This window comes from Glycine soja, chromosome 7 (assembly GCF_004193775.1).
Source record: "Glycine soja cultivar W05 chromosome 7, ASM419377v2, whole genome shotgun sequence".
NCBI classification, from domain to species: Eukaryota; Viridiplantae; Streptophyta; class Magnoliopsida; order Fabales; family Fabaceae; genus Glycine; species Glycine soja.
Window position 1 is genome coordinate 8,446,523 of NC_041008.1, and position 23,851 is coordinate 8,470,373.

Below are 23,851 nucleotides of genomic sequence, written 5' to 3' on the forward strand. Positions count from 1 at the left end.
AATACACTTTCTAACATATTCTTGTGGATATATTTTCTATTGATTAAAATTTAATAAAAATTATAAATTTTTGTACGTCTCACCTCTCATTTAGGTTTTCTATTTTAATTTTATAGATTTAATAAGTTTTAATCAATAAAAGAGTATGTTTTAAAAAAAATGTGTCAAAAAGTGTATGGTTGCTGTTGATGCTTCTCAATGGGGAAAGGTTAAGTTGCCCTCTTTTATTTTCCTACAATATAAATAAATTTGTTATATATATACAGGAAATGTTAATTGGAGTGGGTTTTACACATTATGATAGGTTAAATTTTTAATTAGGGCTGTTTTATTTAATTGATAATCACTTTTGGACACTAATATTACTTTTGTTTTCGACCCCCTCGTCGGGACAAAATAAAGTGTCTAATTAAGTGCAATTTATTTTTCAGAGTATATTCTTTCAATGTTTAAAATTGTATTTATATTTTATTATATATAATATTATAAATTTAATTCAATAACATACGTTTGTGTTTGTTGTTATTATATATGAGGTTATGCTTTTAGAGCTTCACTAGATTAAGGAAGTACTAGTAAGAATTTTTCCTCAATCAATGACGTATATATTATGCTATGTTAAATAGATGGGGGTGTTTCTGAAACAACCCAAAACTTGATTTGGTTCGAAATTGTAAAATTAAAATTAAACACAATTTTATTTTATATTCAAATTGATTTGGGAATAGATTCTCTCGCTTACGTGCCTTATCATATGAAAAAAAAAAGAATCTACGTGTCCTTAAATATTTACAATTTTAATGTCAAAACCATATTTGTAAAATTTGATAATTTACTAATTAATTAATAATTATAAAAAAAATAAATTAATGAAAAATACCTAATAAAGTCATGTGAGATTTTAACACAGAAGGATCCATATATTTTCAATTTAACATTGAGTTGAATATAATTTATTATAAAAACTAAATTAATATCTTTTGCAAATAGTTAGTAGTGAAGAGTTTGGATAGTATGCATGATATTTTAGGTTTGATTTTCATTGTGGTATACACATTAACATACTTTATTTATAAAGACGTTATATGAAATATTTCTAATTCTTAATTATTGAATATACTATTAAAATTTTATAATTTGACTCTTATAAAGGGATGAATGCTCTTTAAAGGATGCCATATACTTAAATCAACTATTGGAAATTATAATAAAATTAAACATATGTATATAACAAAATATAGAGTTGATTATAATATCGACTATTAATTTTTTTAATTAATTGTTATTATTATATTTTGTCTTCTAAAACGCATTTCTCTCACTTAATAGAAGTTAAATAAATCAGATAGTTAAACCTGACCATCCATACGAGCACATGACAAATGATGGCACACAATTTCAATTTGCTGAGTTGCACCCTTACAACTACCATCTTACATGTTTTCTTTTGACCTGAAAAAAAAAAAAAAGAAGAAAGAAAAAACATTTCTCATATGGCTATAAATATGACCATACCAAAAGGCAGCAATAAAAACCACACATTCTGGTATAGTTAGATAGCTAGCTCTCTTTCACTACTTCTCTGCCTTTAATCTTCCTTCTTATGGAACCAAACTTTAACAACAACCCAAAGATGTTACAGAAAAAGTGGCTTTCTACTGCTTTGAATGTGAGAAGCCAAGGATCAGGCAGTGAAACCATAGTCTTTGCTCATGGCTATGGAACAGACCAGTCCATCTGGGAGAAGATCACTCCCTCCTTTGCTGAAAACTACCGGGTTGTGCTGTTTGATTGGCCCTTTTCTGGAGCTGTGAAGGATCCAAGCCTCTATGACCCTTTGAAGTATACCTCCTTGGAAGCTTTTGCAGATGAGTTGATCACTCTTATGGATCAGATGGACCTCAAAGCTGTCACCTTTGTTGGTCATTCCATGTCTGGCATGATTGGTTGCTTAGCCTCCATCAAGAGGCCTGAACTCTTTAAGAGGCTTATTCTCCTTGGTGCTTCTCCCAGGTACTCTTACCCTTACACATGTATCCTTCAGAGTCAATTTAATTGTTTGATGAAATGTCCAACATTAAATGACACCTCTTTCAATCAAGATTTAACCTTTGATTAGATCACTAACTCCTTCGATCTCATGTACCCATGTGGTCACTTATCCTTTGCTTTCTCTTGATTGTTGCTTGGTTAGTTATTTGAAAATTAAGAAATAAGTTTATTTTTTTTATTTGGTTAAAAAACATCCCCCTCCTATATATTCCGAGTAAAGAACTTTTTCAACTTGTTATAGTTTTTGTGATACTTTGAAATCCTTGAGTTTGTTGATGAAAAACAGTAACTCTCTAGTTGCATTAATCATGGACAGTACTTCTTTGAACTGTTTTATTAAATATTTTAATTTATTTAAAAATAAATATTAAATAATTTTAGTATGATATAATAAATATATTTTAATAATATTTTTATTTTCTATTAATTTAATCCTCTTAATATTTTATTTTACATTTTTATTATTATACTATTTACACAAGAGAAAATGTTCACGCACTAAAAATATAAAATATAATTATTTAATCACAATTAATCATGATAATTTGTTAATTTCTTTTAGAACAACTTACTAAAAAGTTATATAAATAATAATTGAATATATAACTATTAAACTCTTTACACGATAATTTTTACAATATTTTATTTAACAATATTTATTCTCTATATTTCTACCATACCACTCACGTTATACAAATATATTTTTTTTTTGTCTCCTTTAACATGCATGCATTCTCCTTTCCTCACTGTCATTTTTTTTTAATATTTGTCTCACTAATCCCATCATCCCTATATTGTTTTGAGTTATACGTATGCTATTTTTTTTCCTTGTCTCTTTCTCTTCAGCGAATCCTTATACCTAGAGAACTGCGTTTAGGGGGTTTGGTCCTAAAATTCTTTCTAGGACTCTCCACTGCCTGTAAATGTAGTATACAGTCGAGGGAAAACGAACAATAACTCGTCAATACTATTCACACACCTAATCATTTGAGCAACTTGCAATTTTTGACTGTACAAAAGATAAGGATAGATCATAATCCAAATAAGCAATAATTTCTTCTATTTTTTTTTCTATTTAAATGAACTAACCAGAAACCAGGTACCAAAATTAATGAAAAAAAAAGATGAACCAACCAAAACATGTGGTCTATACGGGATTGGGGGAGGGAGTTCAATTTTTTGCTTGTACTCTTGTGCTATCACCTTTTTAAGCGTGGTGGGTTTGATGATGCACTCGTGCTTTCATCCATAAAAATAAAATATGTTAATAGAATAAGCATAAAAGCTCTGAACTAACTCAAAAAAGACAAAACTTCACTTTCCCTTCCCACTTTGTTGATTTCAATTATCTGGCTCTTTTGATAAAATACAATTTGGAAGATTGCTCCGTAGCTTCTTTTGAAATTTGCACCACCAATTAGCCGGCCAAGTCAATTTCAATTAGAGATCAAAAAGATATTCTCTCAGCATATTTTTAATTTTTAATTTTGATTCCTTTAAAGTAAAGGGATGTATAAAAATAAAAATAGAAATATATTTATTGACAATTTAAGCGGTTGAAGTGATTAAGATGTGTGTTCATATTAATCTTTAATCACAAATCTTGGACTAAAAGACATACTGCAGTGTGAAAAATTCAATTTGATTCTAAGCCGAATGGGCCCTAATTCATTGCAACCCAACAATGATAAAAATATTCTTAATAAAGTAAAGAAGTATATAAAAGTAAGGGTAATTTAGTCTTTTACTCATAAATCACCCTTTTCATCTTTTTTCCTCTTCAAATTGGAAGGATTACAATTATTCATCGGTCTCACAATTTTTTTCTTCTCATCTTTTACTTTTTAAAATGTACCAAAAGATGAAAAGAAAAAAAATATTCTTTTCTATCCCTCCATTATCATCACTTCCATATTCCATCTTTCTGAACATACTATAAAAGATTTAAATTCGAACTTCTAAAATTCCCTAATAAGTTTTGTTTAATTTGAATTGTAGGACCTAGGTTGTTATGATTTTAGTTATTCGTGACTAAAACAATATGCATAGATTTTGACCTATGTTTTGTTTACATTAATTAAATCTCTCACCTTTAACTTGTTTTCAATTTCATTGATGTGATGTTACCATTTTTTAATACTACAATCAAGCCCTTTTTTCACTAGGTGAGACATGGTTATTATTGTTGTTGTATTTAGAAAAAAAAAATTGGTAGAGTCACATTAATAAAATTAAACCTAAGGTCATCTTTAACGGTGATTTTTAGAAATAAGAACTTGTCCTTGTGATATTGGTACTGGCTTACATGGCTGCCAAGTGTAGAATGGTACATATATAAGAACCGAGTTCTTAAGATTAAAAAAATATTTTGCTTAACAGAACTAATAATTTTTTTTTATATATAAAGATACAGTGTTCATTATGAGATTCATTTTAAGTTCTGAAGAGTTCTATCATTTGAGTAAAAATTTGCTCGAGTTCTTAAATCCTATATTGCATTATAGGGCTACTAAAAGTAAGTTAAGAACCTCTTTATCAAAAAATAAATAAATAGAAGTTAAGGACCTACTTGATGGGTTTTTCATTGAAAATGCTCTTAAGACCTTTGCTTTAAGCTTTTAATGACTATGGTAACAAAAAATCATAGGTTTTGTAACCAACTCACAGGTGTCTTAGTATTTTTATTCCAAATGTTTAATTCTCAATAAAGAAAGGGTTAGTCCCTCTAACTTGCCATAACATACAGGTATATTAATACAGATGACTATGAGGGGGGCTTTACTAGCTCAGATATTGAGCAGTTATTGAAGAACATAGAGTTCAATTATGAGAACTGGGTTTCTGCCTTCTCCTTACTAGTAGTGGATCCAAATGATGAGCCATCCGTTAACAAATTCAGAGAGTGCTTGAAAAAAATGAGAGCTGAAGTTCCAGCTTCCTTGGCCAAGACTGTGTTCTATAGTGACTACAGAGATATACTTGAGAAAGTTGAAACTCCATGCACCATCATTCAGACTTCCAGTGACATTGTTGTTCCACACAAAGCAGCGGTTTACATGGAGAGCAAAATTAAAGGGAAAGTTACATTGGAGGTTGTAGACACCAAAGGGCACTTTCCTCAGCTAACTGCAAGCCTTCAGCTAGTTGATGTGATTAAGGGTGTTCTTGGATGATAATTCTCAGTTTCATTCCTTTTGTTTAGTTTTATACCTGTTTCTCATTTCATTTATAGGTTGATGTAGTTGTGTGATGATTTTATGGTTTTCTTGATGTGGAAATAGTGTGGTATGTGTTAATTAATTCATTGTTTGTACTTGTGAAATAGTGATGTTAATTAGCCTTGTGGGAGTGTACTTTTTTTTTGTATCTCTTCTCTTCCGTTTGTTGGTTAGTAAAGTGGAGTGGAAAATCCTTATTTTTTTCAACTTTAAGCTGGCATGAATCTTACCCATTAATTGGTGGAACTCATCTTCGACACATGATTTGGACCACACTATCTTTCTGTCTTAATTGAAGGGGTTGCAACTAGATAAAGCAAACAGCCGCAATTTTGACTTGATGAAATATACATGTCAGATTTTGCATAGAATAATTCTTTGAACATATTTAATGTTTTCTCACCAATTCTTAAAAAAAAGAAGTACTAATAAGTATCCAAGTTGAAGACTGCATTACTGGAAAAGTACAATCCCAAGAGTTTTTAATATAATATCAAATTAATCATTATGAAATTTCAACAACATAAAGGATAACAATAAAACAGCATATCAATGCATGGCATAGTGAATGGTCATGATGCTTTGAGTCAGGAGCAATCTCCTATTCGTAAGTTTCGTAGGAGATCCAAATATCCAAGATATTCAGGAGTGATGTATCTGCAATATAAGAACAAATAATCATTAAGTTTTCACTGGAACCATCCCGCCAAAAATCATTTAAGACCACAATTGTGAAAGAAATTTCACTTTTGTTACTTTGTATGCAGTATCATTGCAATTTTGCAATATATGGTTTCCTAATATACATTCACAAAGCCTGGAAATTCTAAATCCATTGTGTATACTCTGCTAAAGGCCCATAAGTTTTGGGAATGACAATAAACCAAACTTGAGTTTCCAGAAAGCACAGTAGCACACAAACAAAAGTCTTACATACAAATACCATATGGTTCCCAGAATAGAACAATGACCACATTGCTATTTTATATGCATGTTAGGATTTTAATGTACAAAGGCTGCTTAATCTTTTACTTCCATTTAATTATTTAAATAAACATACAGGAAAAAAAAGTACGGAAAGGTGTACGCAAAGAGAGAAATACCCATGTTGAAACAGGAAGTCAATGATTACGAGAGAGCAATTCAGCTTAAAAAAATGTCTTGTGTATGACTTCTGCAACTTGCATAACAGAGGTCAATTTGAAGCTATCAACTTCTCCATCTGATATTTATTAAACCAGTTATCACAAAGGGTGAGCAGGGCATCACTAGAACATAAACAACAGTAAAACTGAAGAACTTGTAAGGCTTACCTTCATTTTTAGGTAAGAAACTTTTTGGAAGTTTTAGATCATAACAGAATTCAACATCTCTCTTGTATCTATGCCCATCAACGTCCAAATATGAAATAGCACCAACAGGTATGGCTCTGTAACAGCAGCAATCAACAGAATTAGACAGATAGAGAATACTACTTATTTGGATTTTGTCATTTTGGCTTATGGTTTGTTGGAAAGAGTAAACTAGTGCACACAACTATAAACATGTTGAGCATAGGCAGAAAAAAAATCAGTTAACTCGCAATCCCAAAGGAATAGAAAATCCACGTACTAGGGGAGTGGAGGAGGAAGGAGGAAGGTTTGGTACCAGGTAATTAACTTACTTGAAAGAGATAGATCTAGGTATTCCGGCTTCCTCCTCACATTCCTTTATGAGATTCTCTTTGACAGTCAATTTCGTGTGGCTGTGACCATAGCAATTAACTCAGAAAGTCAATGATAATGTATTGAACTAAAGGAAACATTGAATAGTAAATTGATCTTATTAGCCAACATTGATTTGCTTATTTTGTGTTTGCTCATTATTTACACTGTCCGGTTCCTAAGCAGTGGCAAAATGATTCACATACAAGGTAATAGTGGTCTCAAGGAGAAATGTTTAAACATTTCAAGGTCAGAACAAATACAGATGAAACTACAAACCAATCCTCCTGGAACTAGATGATCAAGCATTCCAGGATGTTTGTTTCGTGTCACTTCTTTTCCCTACCCCCAGGTGTTTCTGCCCATCCACCTCAACATAGCCATTCATATGGACTCCATAAGCCTAATCTTTGAAGAGAAAAAAATTGGTTAACAATGTTATAGCCAATAAGAGCTCTAGGGTATCAAAATACAGGTTAAAGATGAAAAGTTATAAAAAAAAAAAAACATTAGCTTTAGGATATGAACTGGACTATCAACTAGAAAGCCTGTTGAAAAACAAATAATGTGTGGTTGTGATAGGGATCAAGGGATCATTGGGCCTAAGGAGCCATTGGAAAATGAGACATTAAAAAACCCAAGGGAGTGGATTGTCTACACTCGTAGGAAGAAGAGGACAAATTAGGAAAAAGGGGATTGTGAGTTTGTTAGAGGAGAAAGGAGAGATATTTTTTGTTATGGGTTTATTGCTTTTTATCATGAGGTGTTGGTGAGAGGAGGGGAAGAGCGAGAATAGTTTTTGCCTATGCAGAGCATAGCTCTGGGACATTAGGGGGTTCATCCTCTATTGTAGTTTTCCATTTTGCCTTTAATCAATATTGAGTAATTCCCCTGATTTTCTTCATTCCCTTGTTTTCTTCTTTCACTGCTGAATCTGTTTTGTATCATTGGTCCGACCTGTCGGATGCTTCCATAGAGTCTGGTGAATGCCACAAAAACGAAGTCATAGCAGTAAGCAACCAGCAGGAGGCGAGCCAGGGATGGAAGGTTGCGTTGCATCATTGGAGAATGAGATTTCGAAGCTCAAGGCTTCCGTTGAGGTGTTGCGAAGTCAGTCGGAGAAACATAACACCAAACAAGACACTATTGCTGCGAATCAAGAGAAATTGATGGATTTGTTCATCAAAAGTTTTGGGAAGGATAACCCAGAAGATGGCGAGAGTTCTGCGGGAAAAAACTCACGCGGAAAGGGGGCCAAGGGAGACGCAGAGAAGTCCAGTTTCAGAATGATAACATTAGACGAGGACGCATTGAACGAGTTTCGTCAGTCAATGAAGAAGATCGAATTACCAACCTTCACCGGTGAGGATCCAGCCGGTTGGATTTCTCGTGCAGAAAACTATTTCCAAGTCCAGAATACCGGCGAAGCTGTGAAGGTAAGCCTTGCTCAGATTTGTATGGAAGGGGGTACCATCCACTTCTTTAATTCATTGTTGAACGATTATGAAGATTTGACTTGGGAGGATCTGAAAAGGGAGTTGATGGAGAGGTACGGTGGAATCGAGGAGGGGACGGTGTTTGAGCAATTGACGTCATTACGCCAAATTGGGACGGTGGAAGAATACATTCGATGCTTCGAGAGCTTGGTTGCTCAAGTACCAAGGTTGATGGAGGGGCAGTATTTTGCTTACTTAACGAATGGTCTAAGAGAAGACATTCGTGCTCGTCTGAGGAGTCTGAACATGGCAGTGCCGTTATCTCGTGGGCGCCTCATGAATACGACGCGAGCGCTTGAGGCAGAATTAGAGCGTGGGTCGCATGGATGGCAAACGGTTGTTGACACTCGAGGAGGAGGAGGTTTCGGGTTTGTGTCGAGATCCCAGCATAGTGGATCAAACACGGGCCATGGAGGATTGAAAGGTGTGGGCCTTCAGGTGGGAACTAATGGGCCTGGTCCATATGCGAAAGAGGGGGTGTAGAAAAAAATTTTAATAGGCCTTGTGACAGGGGAGGTAAGCATTTAGCCTACCAGGACTTGTTGGATAGGCGCAAAAGAGGGTTATGTTTTAAGTGTGGTGGCCCTTTTGGGCCACTCCATCAGTGCCCTGTTAAGCAACTCAAGCTTATTCTGGTGAATGAGGAAATCCAAGTGGAATGTGAGGAAGAGGAGACTCCAAACGACGAGAAAAGTGATGAAGACTATGTCGTTTTGGAAGGGAAATGCAGTGTGTTGACCTTGCGAGGCTTGGACATCGACAATCGAGATTTCCCCAATACGATGAAGATTAAAGGGACCGTTGGTGGTATTCCGGTCGTGCTTTTGGTGGACAGTAGGACAACCCATAATTTCGTATCGAAGAAGTTGGTGGAGGCTTTTGGCTGGGGATGGGAGAATACAAAGAAGATGAGGATTTTAATGGGCGATGGTCACAAGGCTGACACCTGTGGAATTTGTCGAAACATTTGTGTGGAGACAGAAGCTGGTAATGTTTTGATCGAGTTAGGAGACATTGATATTGTTTTAGGAATGTCTTGGTTGTGTTCACTGGGGGAGATGACAATTGATTGGTCCAAAAAGATCATGAAATTCGAAGAAGGTGGGATGTCAAAGACGTTGAAAGGGATTGTGGGCGAGGAACCATTGTTGGCATCACTTGAGGGAATTCTGAATGAAGAAAAGGGACATAGAGAGGGTGAGTTGAACTAGCAGAAGCGACTAGAGTTGGAGGAGATTTTGGAGGAATTTGAAGATGTATTCCAGGAATCTAGAGGTATTCCCCCAGAAAGGGTGAAGGAGCATTCAATTACTCTTAAGCCAGGAGAAGCACCGGTGAATGTACAACCCTATAGGTACCCGTATCACCAAAAAAATGAAATCAAAAGGCAAGTTAAGGAGCTGCTGGAAAATGGGTGGATAAGGCATAGTCAAAGTGAGTATTCAAGCCTTGTCATCTTGGTGAAAAAGAAAAGTAACCAATGGAGGATGTGCGTCGACTATCGTGCTTTGAACAAGGCAACAATACTAGATAAATTTCCGATTCCGATTATTGAGGAATTATTGAATGAACTACATGGGGCAAAATATTTTTCCAAGTTGGACCTCCGATCAGGTTATCACCAGGTGAGAATGAAAGTGGAAGACATCCCAAAAACAACATTTAGAACACATGAGGGGCATTACGAGTATCTTGTCATGCCATTTGGTTTGACGAATGCTTCTGCGACATTCCAATCCCTTATGAATGAAGTGTTTAGGGACTTATTGAGGCGTGGGGTATTGGTTTTCTTCGATGATATCTTGGTGTATCATGAGGAATGAGAGGAGCATATAGAGGGGTTAAGAGCTGTTCTGGGAATTTTGAGGCAGCATTGCCTGTATGCCAATAAGGAGAAGTGTAGCTTTGGCCAAATGAGCGTAGGGTATTTGGGGCATATCATCACACAACAAGGAGTGGAAGTGGATCCCAACAAGGTCAAGAGCATTGTGGTGTGGCCTGTACCCAAAAATGTGAAGGGGGTTCGAGGATTTTTGGGAATTACGGGTTACTACACGTAAATTCATTAAAGATTATGGGAAGGTGACAAGACCCTTGACAAAATTAACAAAAAAAGATGGTTTTGGATGGAATGAGCAAACCCAGATCGCGTTTGAAGAACGGAAGAAAAGGATCACCACAGCCCCGGTGCTTACCTTACCCAATTTTGAAAAGAAATTTGAGCTAGAGTGTGATGCTTCTGGACTTGGAATTGGTGCAATTTTGATGCAGGAACATAGGCCTATAGCTTACTTTAGTAAAGCTTTGGGAAGCAAAAACTTAGCTAAGTCCGCTTATGAAAAAGAATTGATGGCAGTGGCATTAGCAATACAACACTGGCGGCCGTATCTGTTAGGAAGAAAGTTTGTAGTTTATTCAGATCAAAAGAGTTTGAGACAATTATTGCAGTAGGGGATAACCACAGGGAGTCAACAAAATTGGTTAGCTAAGTTACTTGGGTACAACTTTGAGATAGTCTACAAACCTGGTCTAGAAAAAAAAGGAGCAGATGCGTTGTCCCGAAGTTTGGGGGAGTTGTCTTCCATGGTGTCTATGCCTGTGTGGTTGGATTGTCAGGCTTTAGTGGCTGAGGTGCATGAGGACGAGTTGTGGAAGAAGAAAATAGAAGCATTGCAACAGGGACAGATTGATCAGGGTGATTTCACTTACAGACATGGAATCTTGTACTACAAGGACAGGTTAGTAATATCTAACAAATCTAATTGGATCCCTAAGTTGATTGAGGAATTTCATTCTACACCCCAAAGTGGACATTCGGGTTTCTATAGAACTTACCGGAGATTAGCCTTGAATGTATTTTGGATTGGCATGAGGAGGGATGTGATGAAATTTGTACAAAATTATGATATATGCCAACGACAAAAATACCTCACCATTGCTCCTGGGGGTTTACTACATTCACTTCTAGTTCCTGCACAAATATGGGAAGATATTTCCCTTGATTTTATTACTGGGTTACCTCAATCAAAAGGGTATGAAGCTATCCTGGTAGCTGTGGATAGGCTATCCAAGTATAGCCACTTTATTCCATTGAAGCATCCTTATACGACGAGGACAGTAGTTGAATTGTTCATAAGGGAAGTGGTTCGCTTGCATGGAGTTCCTAGTTCTGTAATTAGTGATAGAGATTCGCTGTTCATGAGTGTGTTCTGGAAAGAGTTTTTTAGACTCCAAGGGACTATGTTGAAGATGAGTACAACTTATCATCCGCAAATAGATGGTTAAACTGAAGTAACAAACCGGTGTTTGAAGACTTATCTCAGATGCTTTATCGGTGACAAGCCTAGGAGTTGGGTTCAGTGGTTATCTTGGGCTAAATATTGGTTTAATATCACCTATCATGAGTCCATTGGTATTGCACCATTTGAGGCCGTATATGGGCGAAAACCACCAGCTCTAGTGTGAAGTGTGCCTGGAGAAATTTGAGTGGCAGCCGTGTTTAAGGATTTACAGGATCGTGATGAGATCCTTAGACAACTGAAAATCCATCTGGAGAGAGCCAGGGAGAGAATGAAGCATCAGGTTGATAAACACAGAAAATAGAGGAGTTTTGAGGTGGGAGATATGGTCTTTCTCAAGCTGAAACCGTATAGGCAAGCATCGGTGACAAACCGGATCAATCCAAAGCTATGTGCTCGTTATTATGGGCCTTATGAAGTGTTGGAAAGAATTGGAGAGGTAGCTTATCATCTGAAATTGCTAGCAACATCAAGAATTCATCCAGTATTCCATGTTTCGTCACTGAAGAAAGCACATGGAGGGTACCTCGTGGAGACTGAATTATTACCTGATTTGGAAGAAGGAACTGTGGCAATAGCTGAACCTGAGGCTGTGCTAGAGGTTAGGGAGGTCTCTAAAGGAGGGAAGAGGATAATTCAATGGTTGGTGAGCTGGAAAGGCCAACCAAGTGAAGAGGCTACTTGGGAGGATGAACTGCTCATGAGAAGTCAATTTCCAGAATTGAAGCTTGAGGACAAGCAGTTGTTTTTAGGAGGAGGTATTGATAGGGATCAAGGGATCATTGGGCCTAAGGAGCCATTGGCAAATGAGACATTAAAAAGCCCAAGGGAGTGAATTGTCTACACTCATAGGAAGAAGAGGGCAAAATAGGAAAAAGGGGATTGTGAGTTTGTTAGAGGAGAGAGGAGAGATATTTTCTGTTATGGGTTTATTGCTTTTTATCATGAGGTGTTGGTGAGAGGAGGGGAAGAGCGAGAATAGTTTTTGCCTATGCGGAGCATAGCTCTGGGACATTAGGGGGTTCATCCTCTATTGTAGTTTTCCATTTTTCCTTTAATCAATATTGAGTAATTCCCCTGATTTTTTTCATTCCCTTGTTTTCTTCTTTCACTGCTGAATCTGTTTTGTATCAGGTTGTGCCAAATTTTCTTGAAGACAAATCATCAATTAACTTCAAAATGATGCCAACACTAAGATTGCAAATTGGTAACATTCCATTCCACAAAACTAAAGCAAGATCAATTTGACAGTGAATAGTACTTGACTGATTTGTTTGAAAGTTTTTATCATGAAATTTATTTGGCATGGAATAGTTTATACACAAAATTAAGTGAGGAGGAAAATGATTTTCTACCAAAACAATAAATTGTGGCTAAACATGCTTTAGAAGAGAAGACATGAGTACAAAATATGATAACAACACAAGGCTTGGGCAGAATTCACAGTGTACACGCAGCCGAATCTGAATATATGACTTCAAACATTTGCAATAAGTACACAAAAATTAGAAAGCAAGTTTGGTAATGAAGTAACCAGAGATATTCCCATGTACCTTTATGCCAAAATAAGGAGCTGCAACATGCTCTAATGAAAAGAAAATGGGTGCGCTGAATGATGATGTCACAGGGTAAAGTTGTAAAACATGGACAAAAAACATAAGTTAGGTACTTAGGCATTAGAAAAGCATAGAAGAATGGCAAAAATCAAAATATTTTATACATATCATAATTAATACCTCGTTTCGTATACCTGGAATCTTCTCCTCTCCCAAACGCTCTACCACATATCCAATTGCACTGGTTCTTTCCTCAACTATCTTCAGGGTTGGATGCAAAGAAATAAAGTCACCATAGAGGCCTCCATTATACTTGTCTTTGGGAAAACGAATACATCGCCAAAGTCCCTTAAATGCACCATAAACCTAAGTTTAGCCAATAAACCTGCCACTATCATTAGCTATGGTGCAGGTGAAGCAGTTCATTTCATCATAATAAATCAGAACCACAACAACAACAAGAAAGCCTTATCCCACTAGGTAAGGTTAGCTATAAAGATCAGCCAGAACAAGGTAAAGAATTGATTCAGCTAGAACCCAACAAGGTTAACCAATGAGACATTCACAAAAAAACTAAGCAAGAGATGACACATGCATTTTACAAGGAAAATAAAGAAGAGATAAATTGAAGTAAATTTTACCCATTATGAATGAATCCAACAACGTGGTCCTCAATGACTAATGGAAGGAATTCAGATTGTTTCTCCTATAAGCAAATTCAATATCAATAACAGACTATGAGCAAACCAAGTGTATCTTAAAATTTAAAATTAGCCAGACCCATAATTCAAAAACCGAAAATAAAAAAACTTTATGGTAAAAGAGAGGATGATGCACAAACACACAATTGGGTGTCTCAAGATATCAAATTTGCTTCATTCATTGTTTGTATTTTCCAAGGACGCAAAGAAAACAGTGGGAAGAGCTTACAGAAGCACGATTGGATAGTTGAACTTTTTGGAAAAAATCCAAGTCTCATATGGGTTAAAAATAAAATAAGTTAAAATATATAAGCGGGGGGTAACCCTTACCCTTGAGTTAGCTTTTAGGATTGATATGAGCCTAAACTTACAATTAAAGATAGGTTGTTATATGATAATCCAGTTTATAAAAATTAGAGAATAAGCTTGATTAAGAAATAATAGTATAATTAAGCCTACTTTAAGTTAAGTAATTATATGTTAATCTGTGTATTAATAGAATGATTGTTATCTTACTCATTTATTTGTTTGTTTTAAAATTGAGGGGTGGTACTTTTATTTTATCCTGAAAAAAAGGTTAAATTTGTGTATTAATAGAATGATTGTTATCTTACTCATTTATTTGTTTGTTCTAAAATTGAGGGGTGGTACTTCTATTTTATTCTAGAAAAAAGGTTAAATTTTAAATTAAAAATCATACTAATAAAGTAAAATAAAATATAAACAAAGGGTTGGACACATACACTTTAAATGCAATTTTGATTTGGTTATTACTAAGGGCTTATCAAAATAGGTTTAACTATAACCATTTTAGATGTACTTTTAGTCTGGTTATCATGTAAGAACTACTTTTTTGGCTTTGTTTAGGCTGGCTTAGCCACTTTCTTCATGCATCAACTTTTCTTCTTCTAACATTCTGTTTTACCTGCAAGAAAGAATTTCTGTAATATCCACTATTGAAATTGAATTCCAACCAAATGTGTTTCCTATATTTAGGACACTTGAAAAATTGTGAAGGCGGTGAAGTGCAAAAAATCTGCCATGAGGCATCCATTCCATAAAGAGTACTCTATCACGAGTACTCTATCATTGATGGTTTCATCTATCCAAAAGTATGATGATATATAATACTTTCTCCGGACCTAAATACAAGTAAATTTAACTACCAGACACATGAAATAAGAAATTCAATTAATAACGTTTAATTCAAAATTTCTTCCTAAAATATCCTTCATAGTAGTGTTTGCAGAATAGGAATAAATGATTCACAGAAAACAAAATTTTATTAAATGAAGGACATAATAAGAATACTATTATTAAATGAGATAAAAGTTAGTTAGTATTTATTTATATTTAAGTCCAATTTTTTTTTTGTTGCTTATATTTAGGTCCAAAAGGAGTATGAATTATTTACTCTTCCTTTCACATCTTCATATATAAACTAATTTCATCATAAGTGAGACTCATAAAGATAAAGTCCAATTACTGCTTTATTGCAATTTCTTGGGTGATATAGTTATGAGGAAATTTTCCTTTTGCAGAATAATCTATGTAGGGAAGTACTTTCAGGAAGTGTCTGTCTTCTTAAATTTGGTTTTAAGGTGAAAAATTGACGGTAAGAAAGTTTACTTGCTTAAAGCCTTTCATGTTGTGAAAAAAGAGTACGAATTAAGAGTAGAGACCAGTCATGAGGTCATGCTTCTTTTTTCTAGTTTTCATAAGGTGAAGTTGGGATAATTACCTCACTAATTGTACTACCAGGTAACAACAGTTTCACAAAAATGTTATATTTCGTCTCATAACACTAATTGTACTACTAGGTAACAACAGTTTCACTATGTGGCAAGTTCAGAAGTTTTGCAAAGATGTGAATTATTGAGAGAGAGAGAGAGTATAATGCCTTTGTTCTGTTCTAATAATCAGTACAGTTGTACACTATTTTACAATGTGCATTTCCAACATATTTTCAAGGTCTGTTTTTCCTCCAAACGGAAAACAAAGATTTGTAGGAAAAGATTACTCCTAGTATACAGAGCAGCTCTATATTGAAACATGCACAATGTACCACAAAGACTCTTGCAAGAAATGGCAGAAAAACTTCAGTAAGTATGAACTGTATACGGTTTTTGTACAATCTACCCACTAGCTGCAACTTGTCCTTTCCTCCTTGACCTTACAACCCTTTGATTCACTTGATGTTTTGGATTAGGATCCACAAGCAACAAGCATGACATAACATAAGACAAGAGTTCTTCACGATGGGAGAAGGTGAAGTCTAAATGTGCATATTCGAACTCATTATATGAAACATCTACCCTGGCACCCTTCATCAATTTATAATGTCTCTTTACCATTGAAGGTCTTATCACCTTGTCCTTCTGTCCAGCAACAAGATCAACAGGAATGTCTATGAGTCCGTAGTGTTCACCCAAGTCCAAAGGCATAGGCGAACCATACACTTTCATATTGGCAGATGCACTCCCATAATCAAACATTCTGAACTTTCCAGTGCGCTTCATCTGTGCAAGATGGAGAGCAACACGAAAAGATACTCCTGGCATGTCATTTGTGTTATAATGTGGTAATCCTAGAACTCCAACCCAGTTTGAGCTGTCTCCACCAACAACATAACTCATTAAAGTTTGAACCAATCCTCCAACTGCAGGTAGGTTATGAAGATCCCGGGCTAACTTGTTGACAAGCATACGAAAAAATCTGGTTGGTATATAAAAGGCAGGCACAAGAAGAGACAAAACAGGAGCCAATAAAACTAATAGAAGCTCCGCCATAGAAAAAACGATGTTAGAGTCGTCATGAAAACCGGCTGGTGATAATAAAACCAATCTTGAAAGTCTGTGGGGTTTCCCTTCTATCCTTTGTGTAATAACATACATCATCATACCAGCTCCTCCCAAACTATGGCAAATGGCACAAAGATTGTAAAGCTGATCATCATCGGTTTCCTCCTCAATATCAGGTTTAGTAAGCCTCAATTCAGCAGTTTTTACTTCATGAATTTTATCTATCATAGCAGGAATATCCTCAGTCCCGTGCTCATTGATGGAATACCGCCAGTATCTACATTACATCAATTCTTACATGAATAAATAGCATAAGATAGAAAGCTAGATTAGATACAAACAGAAATCACACTTTATTGGATGAAAGGCAATGAGGAAGATAGAAGGGAAAAGAATGGAAGGGAATAAGTCCCCTTATTTGGGAGTAAACATATTATTAAGGGAAAACAAACACACATATTTTTCCATCCCTATTCTTTTCATTCCGTTCTCTCTGAAAATTTTCAAAAATATTCATAGAGATTTGCTTTATGAACTTACTGACGTGATGATATGTTCTTGTTGACATGTTCCCGAGAAACCAAACCACGAAAATTCCCCAGAAACACATCATACCCTGCCGATAGAACAAAACTATGTAATAATTCCAAAAAAAGGAATTGTTTGCTAAAGCACAGATATTTTCTAGACAAATATAACAAACCTTGGTCATAGGCTGCAAAAGCTGGAGAGCCAACAACACCATTAGATACCCAACTGAACCCCAGGGAAAAAAAATATTAGAATATCACTATGATTTGACCATATTGTTGAGAAGTTTAAAAAAATGAATCTGAAGTCCTGATACTGGCCTAAAATATAAAATATTGATACTTAAGTAACTGCATTACTGCACAGTAAACATAATTTCGGTAACAAGATTATCTCCAAGAAAAAGACAAATGAAGGACACACCACAAAGCATCAAGAAGTTCATATGGCTTTGAGGCTTATAAGGGAATTCTCACTCCCTATGGCCATTTGAGGTAACATTTTAAGGATAAACTGTAAGCACAATTCTCTTTGGCCTAAAGGACACGACACCTTTGCACTCATGACTTTTGGCAAAAACTCAATATTTGCCAGTTGTCACTGACTTTATGTGGGAACTACAGGCCATGTCACTCCATCTTACGCCTGCTCAAATTATCACAGAAATTATAATAACAAGCAAACCTATTGTCCCATTTTTATCCCAATTCCTAGCATAAAGACATATTACTATCCCAAGCAAATAGTGCAATAAAAACACAATTTTAAGTGGGTATGCACAAATCTCTCGACAAGTTGCTCAATAGTGAGTTCAGAATTCAAATACTATAAATGCTCTGGCCTTTAGTAAATAAAGCCAATTCCATTTACCAGACTGTTTCTACCCTACTAATAGTAAGAATGTAAGGTTCATGCACCTATTGACTTAAATATAAAGTTCATAATGCAACAAAAGCTTTTCTCAATCTACTGCACAAATTTTGCTTATTCTGACATCATAACAACACCAAGGCAAAACCTTTTGTTCTTCAAAACTTGAGCTTTTCAAACACAACTATACAGTATGACTCTCTTAACTCATAAGTAAACTAATAACAGAATCAAGTAAAAACTAAGCAAATATAGAGATAAAATACTCACCCCATTGATGAATCAAAAACTCCATGCTGAAGATAAACAGCTTTCCTTGAATCTCGCCTGGGAAGTCAGAATAGGCATTAGACACTACACACTGCAAGGTACCACCTGTTCTAGAAATCATAATGACATCCCTAATGATCACCATTTTCCACACATATTTTTGCCACATTCTTATCAGTTTATAAAAATTAACTTTGTTAACAGAATAAGACACATTCCCAACCGTAATAAAATTATTCCACATATCTGATGTAATTCACTCCACACAATGACAAAATAGTTGAGATATCAAAATATGCCAATTAGAATCATGCACTGCTGTATCCATTTCTGACTTCTGAAGTGATTAATAAAAAATAATCATCCGTGATGCATTTAATTTTATCTCAGAAGATCAAAGTAAAAAGCTCATAAGGGCTATATAGTTAAATTTATGAAGATCCACATAATTTCAATCAAAATGAACATTTTTACCTAGGTATTCTTTCCAAAAGAAGAATATATCCATCAGCGGTGATCACACGAATGGCTTCATATGGATACCTGCCATAGATAGAATGATAAATCATGAAGCAGACTATCAAGATTTCAAGGCAAAAAAAGAACAAAATGTAAAGGCAACTGCATGATAAAGAAGATTACCCAAGGTCTGTTATGACATCCTGGCATGTCCGGGCATCTGTATTCAGAGGCTGATACTTGACATTCCTCTCCGTAGGCATTGGGTCATTCTCTCCTAGTGTAGCTGTATAAATGGGGGTGTCCTCAACACCATCACAATCTTCTTTAGTGTCACTTTCATGAGATGAAAACAACCTGAATAATGTCCCAAAAGCTTCTGAAGGCGAAAAAAGAAGATGTGCTGCCTTGTGAACAACATCGAAGACAGCTTCTATAGATAACTCTATGCCTAGATGAAGATCCTGATTCACAAAATAAGCTTACTTAGCAATACAAAATTTACATTCTCATATGAAATTTATCTAAACAACACAAACAAATACAATACAAATTAATAAATAAAGAAATGTTGCACAACCTCTACAACTCCACGTCTCCTATCAGTAGCACGGTGGATAATATGATCCTTGAGGCTTAGCACCCTCATATGTGCATTTAAATGTGAAGGGCGCTTATTTCCAGAGACAGAAATGGCTTTTGACACCCCATAATAAACTAACCGGAAAAGATGAAGTGGAATCCACAGCAATAACTTTACAGGAAACCAAATCAAAAGTATGATATACTGGATCCAATCCATCTGATGCCTACTGTACTTGGCAAAACAGCTTCTGAGGTTCTAGAACTCTGAGATGCGGGAGATGGAGGGCAATCGAATCTATCACTATATCTATCAGTATCTTCTTCTCCAGATGAGTATTCAGGGCTTGAATTATCAGAATCCACAGAAAGTTCGTGGATGAACTGGTTGAAAGAGGATACACCACTAGAAAAAAGAAAGCAAAATCAAAATTCAAGGCAAGGACAACAACATCATGAACAAACTAGTCAAATTGTTAAGCTGTAAACAAAGGCATGCATCCCAAAATGAGATAGAATGCATGATGTGAAATTTTCAAAGAATTACAAAAACAAAACATAAAAATAAATAAGGTATAAAAATGTAAAAGAAATAACAAAATACATAGTCAAATATGTTTACAAGTTTTTAATAAAATAACTCACAAGTCTCTGATAGACTCAAATATCTCACTAAGAAAATAACTAAAAGAATTACACTTTTTATCCCTATATACTAATTCATTGGCATCAATTATTTTCTAGTTAACTTTGACTTCAATCTCTGCCAATTCTCTGGCTCCACTATATGTCCTAATTTTTCTTTCTCTAATTTTCAATTTTTTCCTTCTCTCTTCTTGTCTGGTTTTTAAAGCCTAAGTCATTTCTTTTCAAATTTGGTTTTTTCAATAATATAGTTCCTTGCAACTTGCATTATTTCATAATTCTTTTAATATCCATGTACTGTAGGCAGCAACCTGCACAGCAGGTAGATGAAGGATATGCATATAAAGGCATGACACCAGTATCATGGGGTGGTTAAGGGTTGAAACCTTAATGCATTTGCAGGTACATCTTTTATAAATTACCATCAGTGCATGCAACCACTTGGTAAATGATACAGAAAAAAACCTATAATAGAACATACAGCATTGTAAAGAATATTAACAAAAAAATATCTAATAACTGAACAAGTGACTCTTGGGCCTTAGCAAATAAATAGCGATTGTTACTCCATACCAATAGTCATGAGTTATAACAAAGCAACAAATGCAAGTATATAAAATCAACTAAGTAACAATAAGAAAATAAAGAAAAAAAAATCACACAGAAAGTTACTAATGTTATAATGAGAACTTACTTCTCCATCCAACGTGGAAATCGCGGTCCCCTGAAAGTTGGCTTGAGTTCCCAACCATGGATACCTTCTAGTATATTAGCTTTCCCAGGTAGTAGTGCCAACAAAAGGGCTGATACTCCGTTGATTAGCCTCACAATATTATTTAAGGACTCATAAGTAATTGCCTTCAATGACCTGCACTAAAAACCAGATAAATATGCCCATCCTTTGCCAAGTAAACAATTGATTAAGACATTGAGATAGAATACCCCATGGCTCTAAAACATCAATGCATTGTGTCACTTCCAACAAACCAAAAAAGTATTAGGATTCCAAAATTCTTTGCCACTAAAAGATCTTTTAAATTGATCAACACCTTAAGCGTTAAGACTGTAGAAAAGCAACAAAATTAAACAGAATTGTTTTAGCCAAATCTTTTAGATTAGCAATAAAATAGCTTCCCCCCAAAAAAAGGAAAAAGAAAAAGAAAAGTGCTTAAAAATTGCTATAAGAATTGCATTGAAGCATAACAGTAGCAAAAGGACTCAACCCAATCCATCAAACAAACGATACCCATTTGAACAGTAAAAACAATACGAAACATTCATTGTCCAGGAGGATCAGCAGAATTACAGCCATAATAACCAGTAAAAAGAAAAACCAGGACCAAACAGAAACTATGTCAAAACAACAGAGAGAACAAACACGTCCTTATCATTGAATCATTGCCTCAAAAACCATCATAATATAATTTAACTCCACAAAAAAGAAAAAACAGGCACCCCGTTTTATTTGAAACATAGATATCCAACAACCATGATAAAATATTCAAACCTAACAAAGATGAATCAAATGGCCTTACTCTTTAGTAACAGCAAGAACATGATCAACCAAGCGTTGCATCATATGGGGTTGTGTTTTTCCTTCCAAAGTTCGGTTATTTCTTCAAACCCCTCCAAATCCAAAATATGCGGAAAATCGAGAAATTTGGCGATACCCAGAATCGTATCAGAATGAAAATTAACAAATTGGAAGCGGATATAGGGAATAGATGGTCGTGGAAGTTTGAAATCAGTGACTGACCGGTAATCCGATGAAAGGTTCTAAAATAACACGCACCAAACCAAAGAACCTTTGCCCTACGAGGTCGGTGGTTTCTGTCTGGGAGCCACGTGGGCAATTATCATTGGCGAAAATAATAAGTGTCGCTTTTTGGCTATAATTTCGTGTTGCTATGGATCACGATTACACGTAATGTGTGGGGCCCGAGGATTTATGTGGTGCTGCTATATTCGCCTTCGTTTTATAGCAGACAATGTGGACCGTTGATGGAGTTTAATCGGTTATGTGATGGACGGTTATGAATGACGTATAATTAATGATGAGTTACAAGTGGAACGTGCAATTGGCTATTGCTTGAAAGAAGAGGCAAGTGTTTCAATTTGACGGAATAAGGTAAATGCATTTTCTAAGTTTGGTATATTCATGACTTTATGACATTAATACAAATAAATTCATTTTGAAAGTTTTAACCATATTAAAATCATTTTGGCATTAACACAAAACACATGTTTATTGACAAGATTTACACAAAAGCAAACATTTATCTCGCTGTCGGAGCTTGATTTTATTATGTAACTTCATTTTATTAAAGTTACTAGTTTATGGATTTATATATTTCTTAATTTGTTAATATTCAACAAAAGTGAAAATGGCAACAGATTTTTTTTGTTGAAAACAGGGGAATATGATATCTACGGAATGGACGGAACTAAATCTAAAAGAAAAAAAATAGTGAAATTCGCTTCTGTTTTTTTTGTTTTTGTTTTTTTGTGAATGTCAAATTCGCATTCTGTGAAGTGGTGGTGTTAGTTGATCCTGAAGTTTCGTTTTACTTTTCGTATACCTAACGACACATTAATCATATGTTTCACGAAGAATCTAGCATATAAATAACGTTTTCATTGCAAAATCCATATGATGGACGGAGTCTTGAATCAATATCGTTGCTTCTTCTTTTCTCAAGAGACTTAAACTAGTTTATACGATAAAGAAGTGAGAATTTGTTGTTTACATTAAGTATAAGCATAGGGAACTTATTCTACATTCTTCCATGCCAATGAACATGGAATTGTGGAAATGAGTTTTTTCATTGTGGAAGCGAATTCAGGACCGTTAGTTTTTTTTTTTAATGCATTTATGTAATTAGTGCACAATAATCGTTAAATGAAAATTATACTATTGAGATTTTAATTGTGTGTTATAAGTTTAACTTATGAAGATTAAATAAGAGTCAACCGATCTTTATTTAATACTAATTGCTTAAATGAAAAACTTTTGAAATTTTTACATTAATTACATGAAAAAGTTAAGTAATATGAAATCAACTACTTTTCATTAATAGATAATGATTAGTATTTCATAATCAAATAATTTAAGATCTAATCTTATGTATGAAATAAATTATTTTGTATAACAAGATTACTTAATACCAACCATAATAATAATAAAAGATTGAATTCTATCCATGTGAACCATATCATTTCGTTATAACAAAGAAGTTTTTGTTTCCGATGATACAACAAAGAAGCTATAAACACAACAGCATGAAAGGATTTTCTTTTTAATTAATGGTATGTTTTATTGGATAGAGAAAAGAAAACACATAACAATGTATTTTCTTCCTCTATATAAAAGTAATGTTTTTTCTTCTGTTTAGTTGGGGGAGAAAATTAAAAGAAAAGTAAGAAAAGTTTACATCTAAAAACAGAAATAAAAAAAAAACTCTTCTATTTTTCTTTCAATTCTAAATTTTAATTTTCTCTCCTTTCTTCCTTTCCTCCTTTCCATCCATCCTATATACTATAAATATTGAATTAACCTGTCCTTTTGGAGTAAAAAAAAATAGCCTTTCATTTTTTGAGAAGTTCTCCAAAATATATAAAATTGGTTTGAATGAATCAAGAGTATGCGAAGAGGAGCATGCTGACATTCA

At 34.7% G+C, this 23,851-nt stretch overlaps 1 protein-coding gene and 2 pseudogenes across 2 annotated transcripts; 1 reads left to right on the forward strand and 2 right to left on the reverse strand.

Moving 5' to 3' along the window:
* Nucleotides 1-1,590: 1,590 nt before the first annotated feature.
* On the forward strand, nucleotides 1,591-5,483 carry LOC114418585 (strigolactone esterase D14-like). Its single transcript, XM_028384016.1, has 2 exons — nucleotides 1,591-2,013; nucleotides 4,799-5,483. The coding sequence occupies exons 1-2, from the start codon at nucleotides 1,604-1,606 to the stop codon at nucleotides 5,223-5,225; spliced, it is 837 nt and encodes a 278-aa protein (XP_028239817.1). The 5' UTR covers nucleotides 1,591-1,603; the 3' UTR covers nucleotides 5,226-5,483.
* A 220-nt stretch (nucleotides 5,484-5,703) lies between these two features.
* LOC114418586 lies at nucleotides 5,704-13,446 on the reverse strand (annotated as a pseudogene).
* Nucleotides 13,447-15,886: 2,440 nt separating this feature from the next.
* On the reverse strand, nucleotides 15,887-21,992 carry LOC114418587 (annotated as a pseudogene). Its single transcript, XR_003668057.1, has 9 exons — nucleotides 21,719-21,992; nucleotides 20,878-21,051; nucleotides 19,537-19,944; nucleotides 19,140-19,420; nucleotides 18,972-19,040; nucleotides 18,498-18,554; nucleotides 17,530-17,582; nucleotides 17,367-17,442; nucleotides 15,887-17,103 (listed from the first exon to the last, which is right to left on the reverse strand). The product of XR_003668057.1 is annotated as an uncharacterized LOC114418587 (transcript).
* Between the last annotated feature and the right edge of the window lie 1,859 nt (nucleotides 21,993-23,851).

What these genes read in the sequence shown, in the direction of transcription:
- LOC114418585 (XM_028384016.1), top strand. Translation starts at nt 1,604, where the DNA reads ATGGAACCAAACTTTAACAACAACCCAAAGATGTTACAGAAAAAGTGG. An exon ending in CTCCTTGGTGCTTCTCCCAG is followed by an intron (nt 2,014 to 4,798) that starts GTACTCTTACCC and finishes CATAACATACAG; the next exon opens with GTATATTAATACAGATGACT.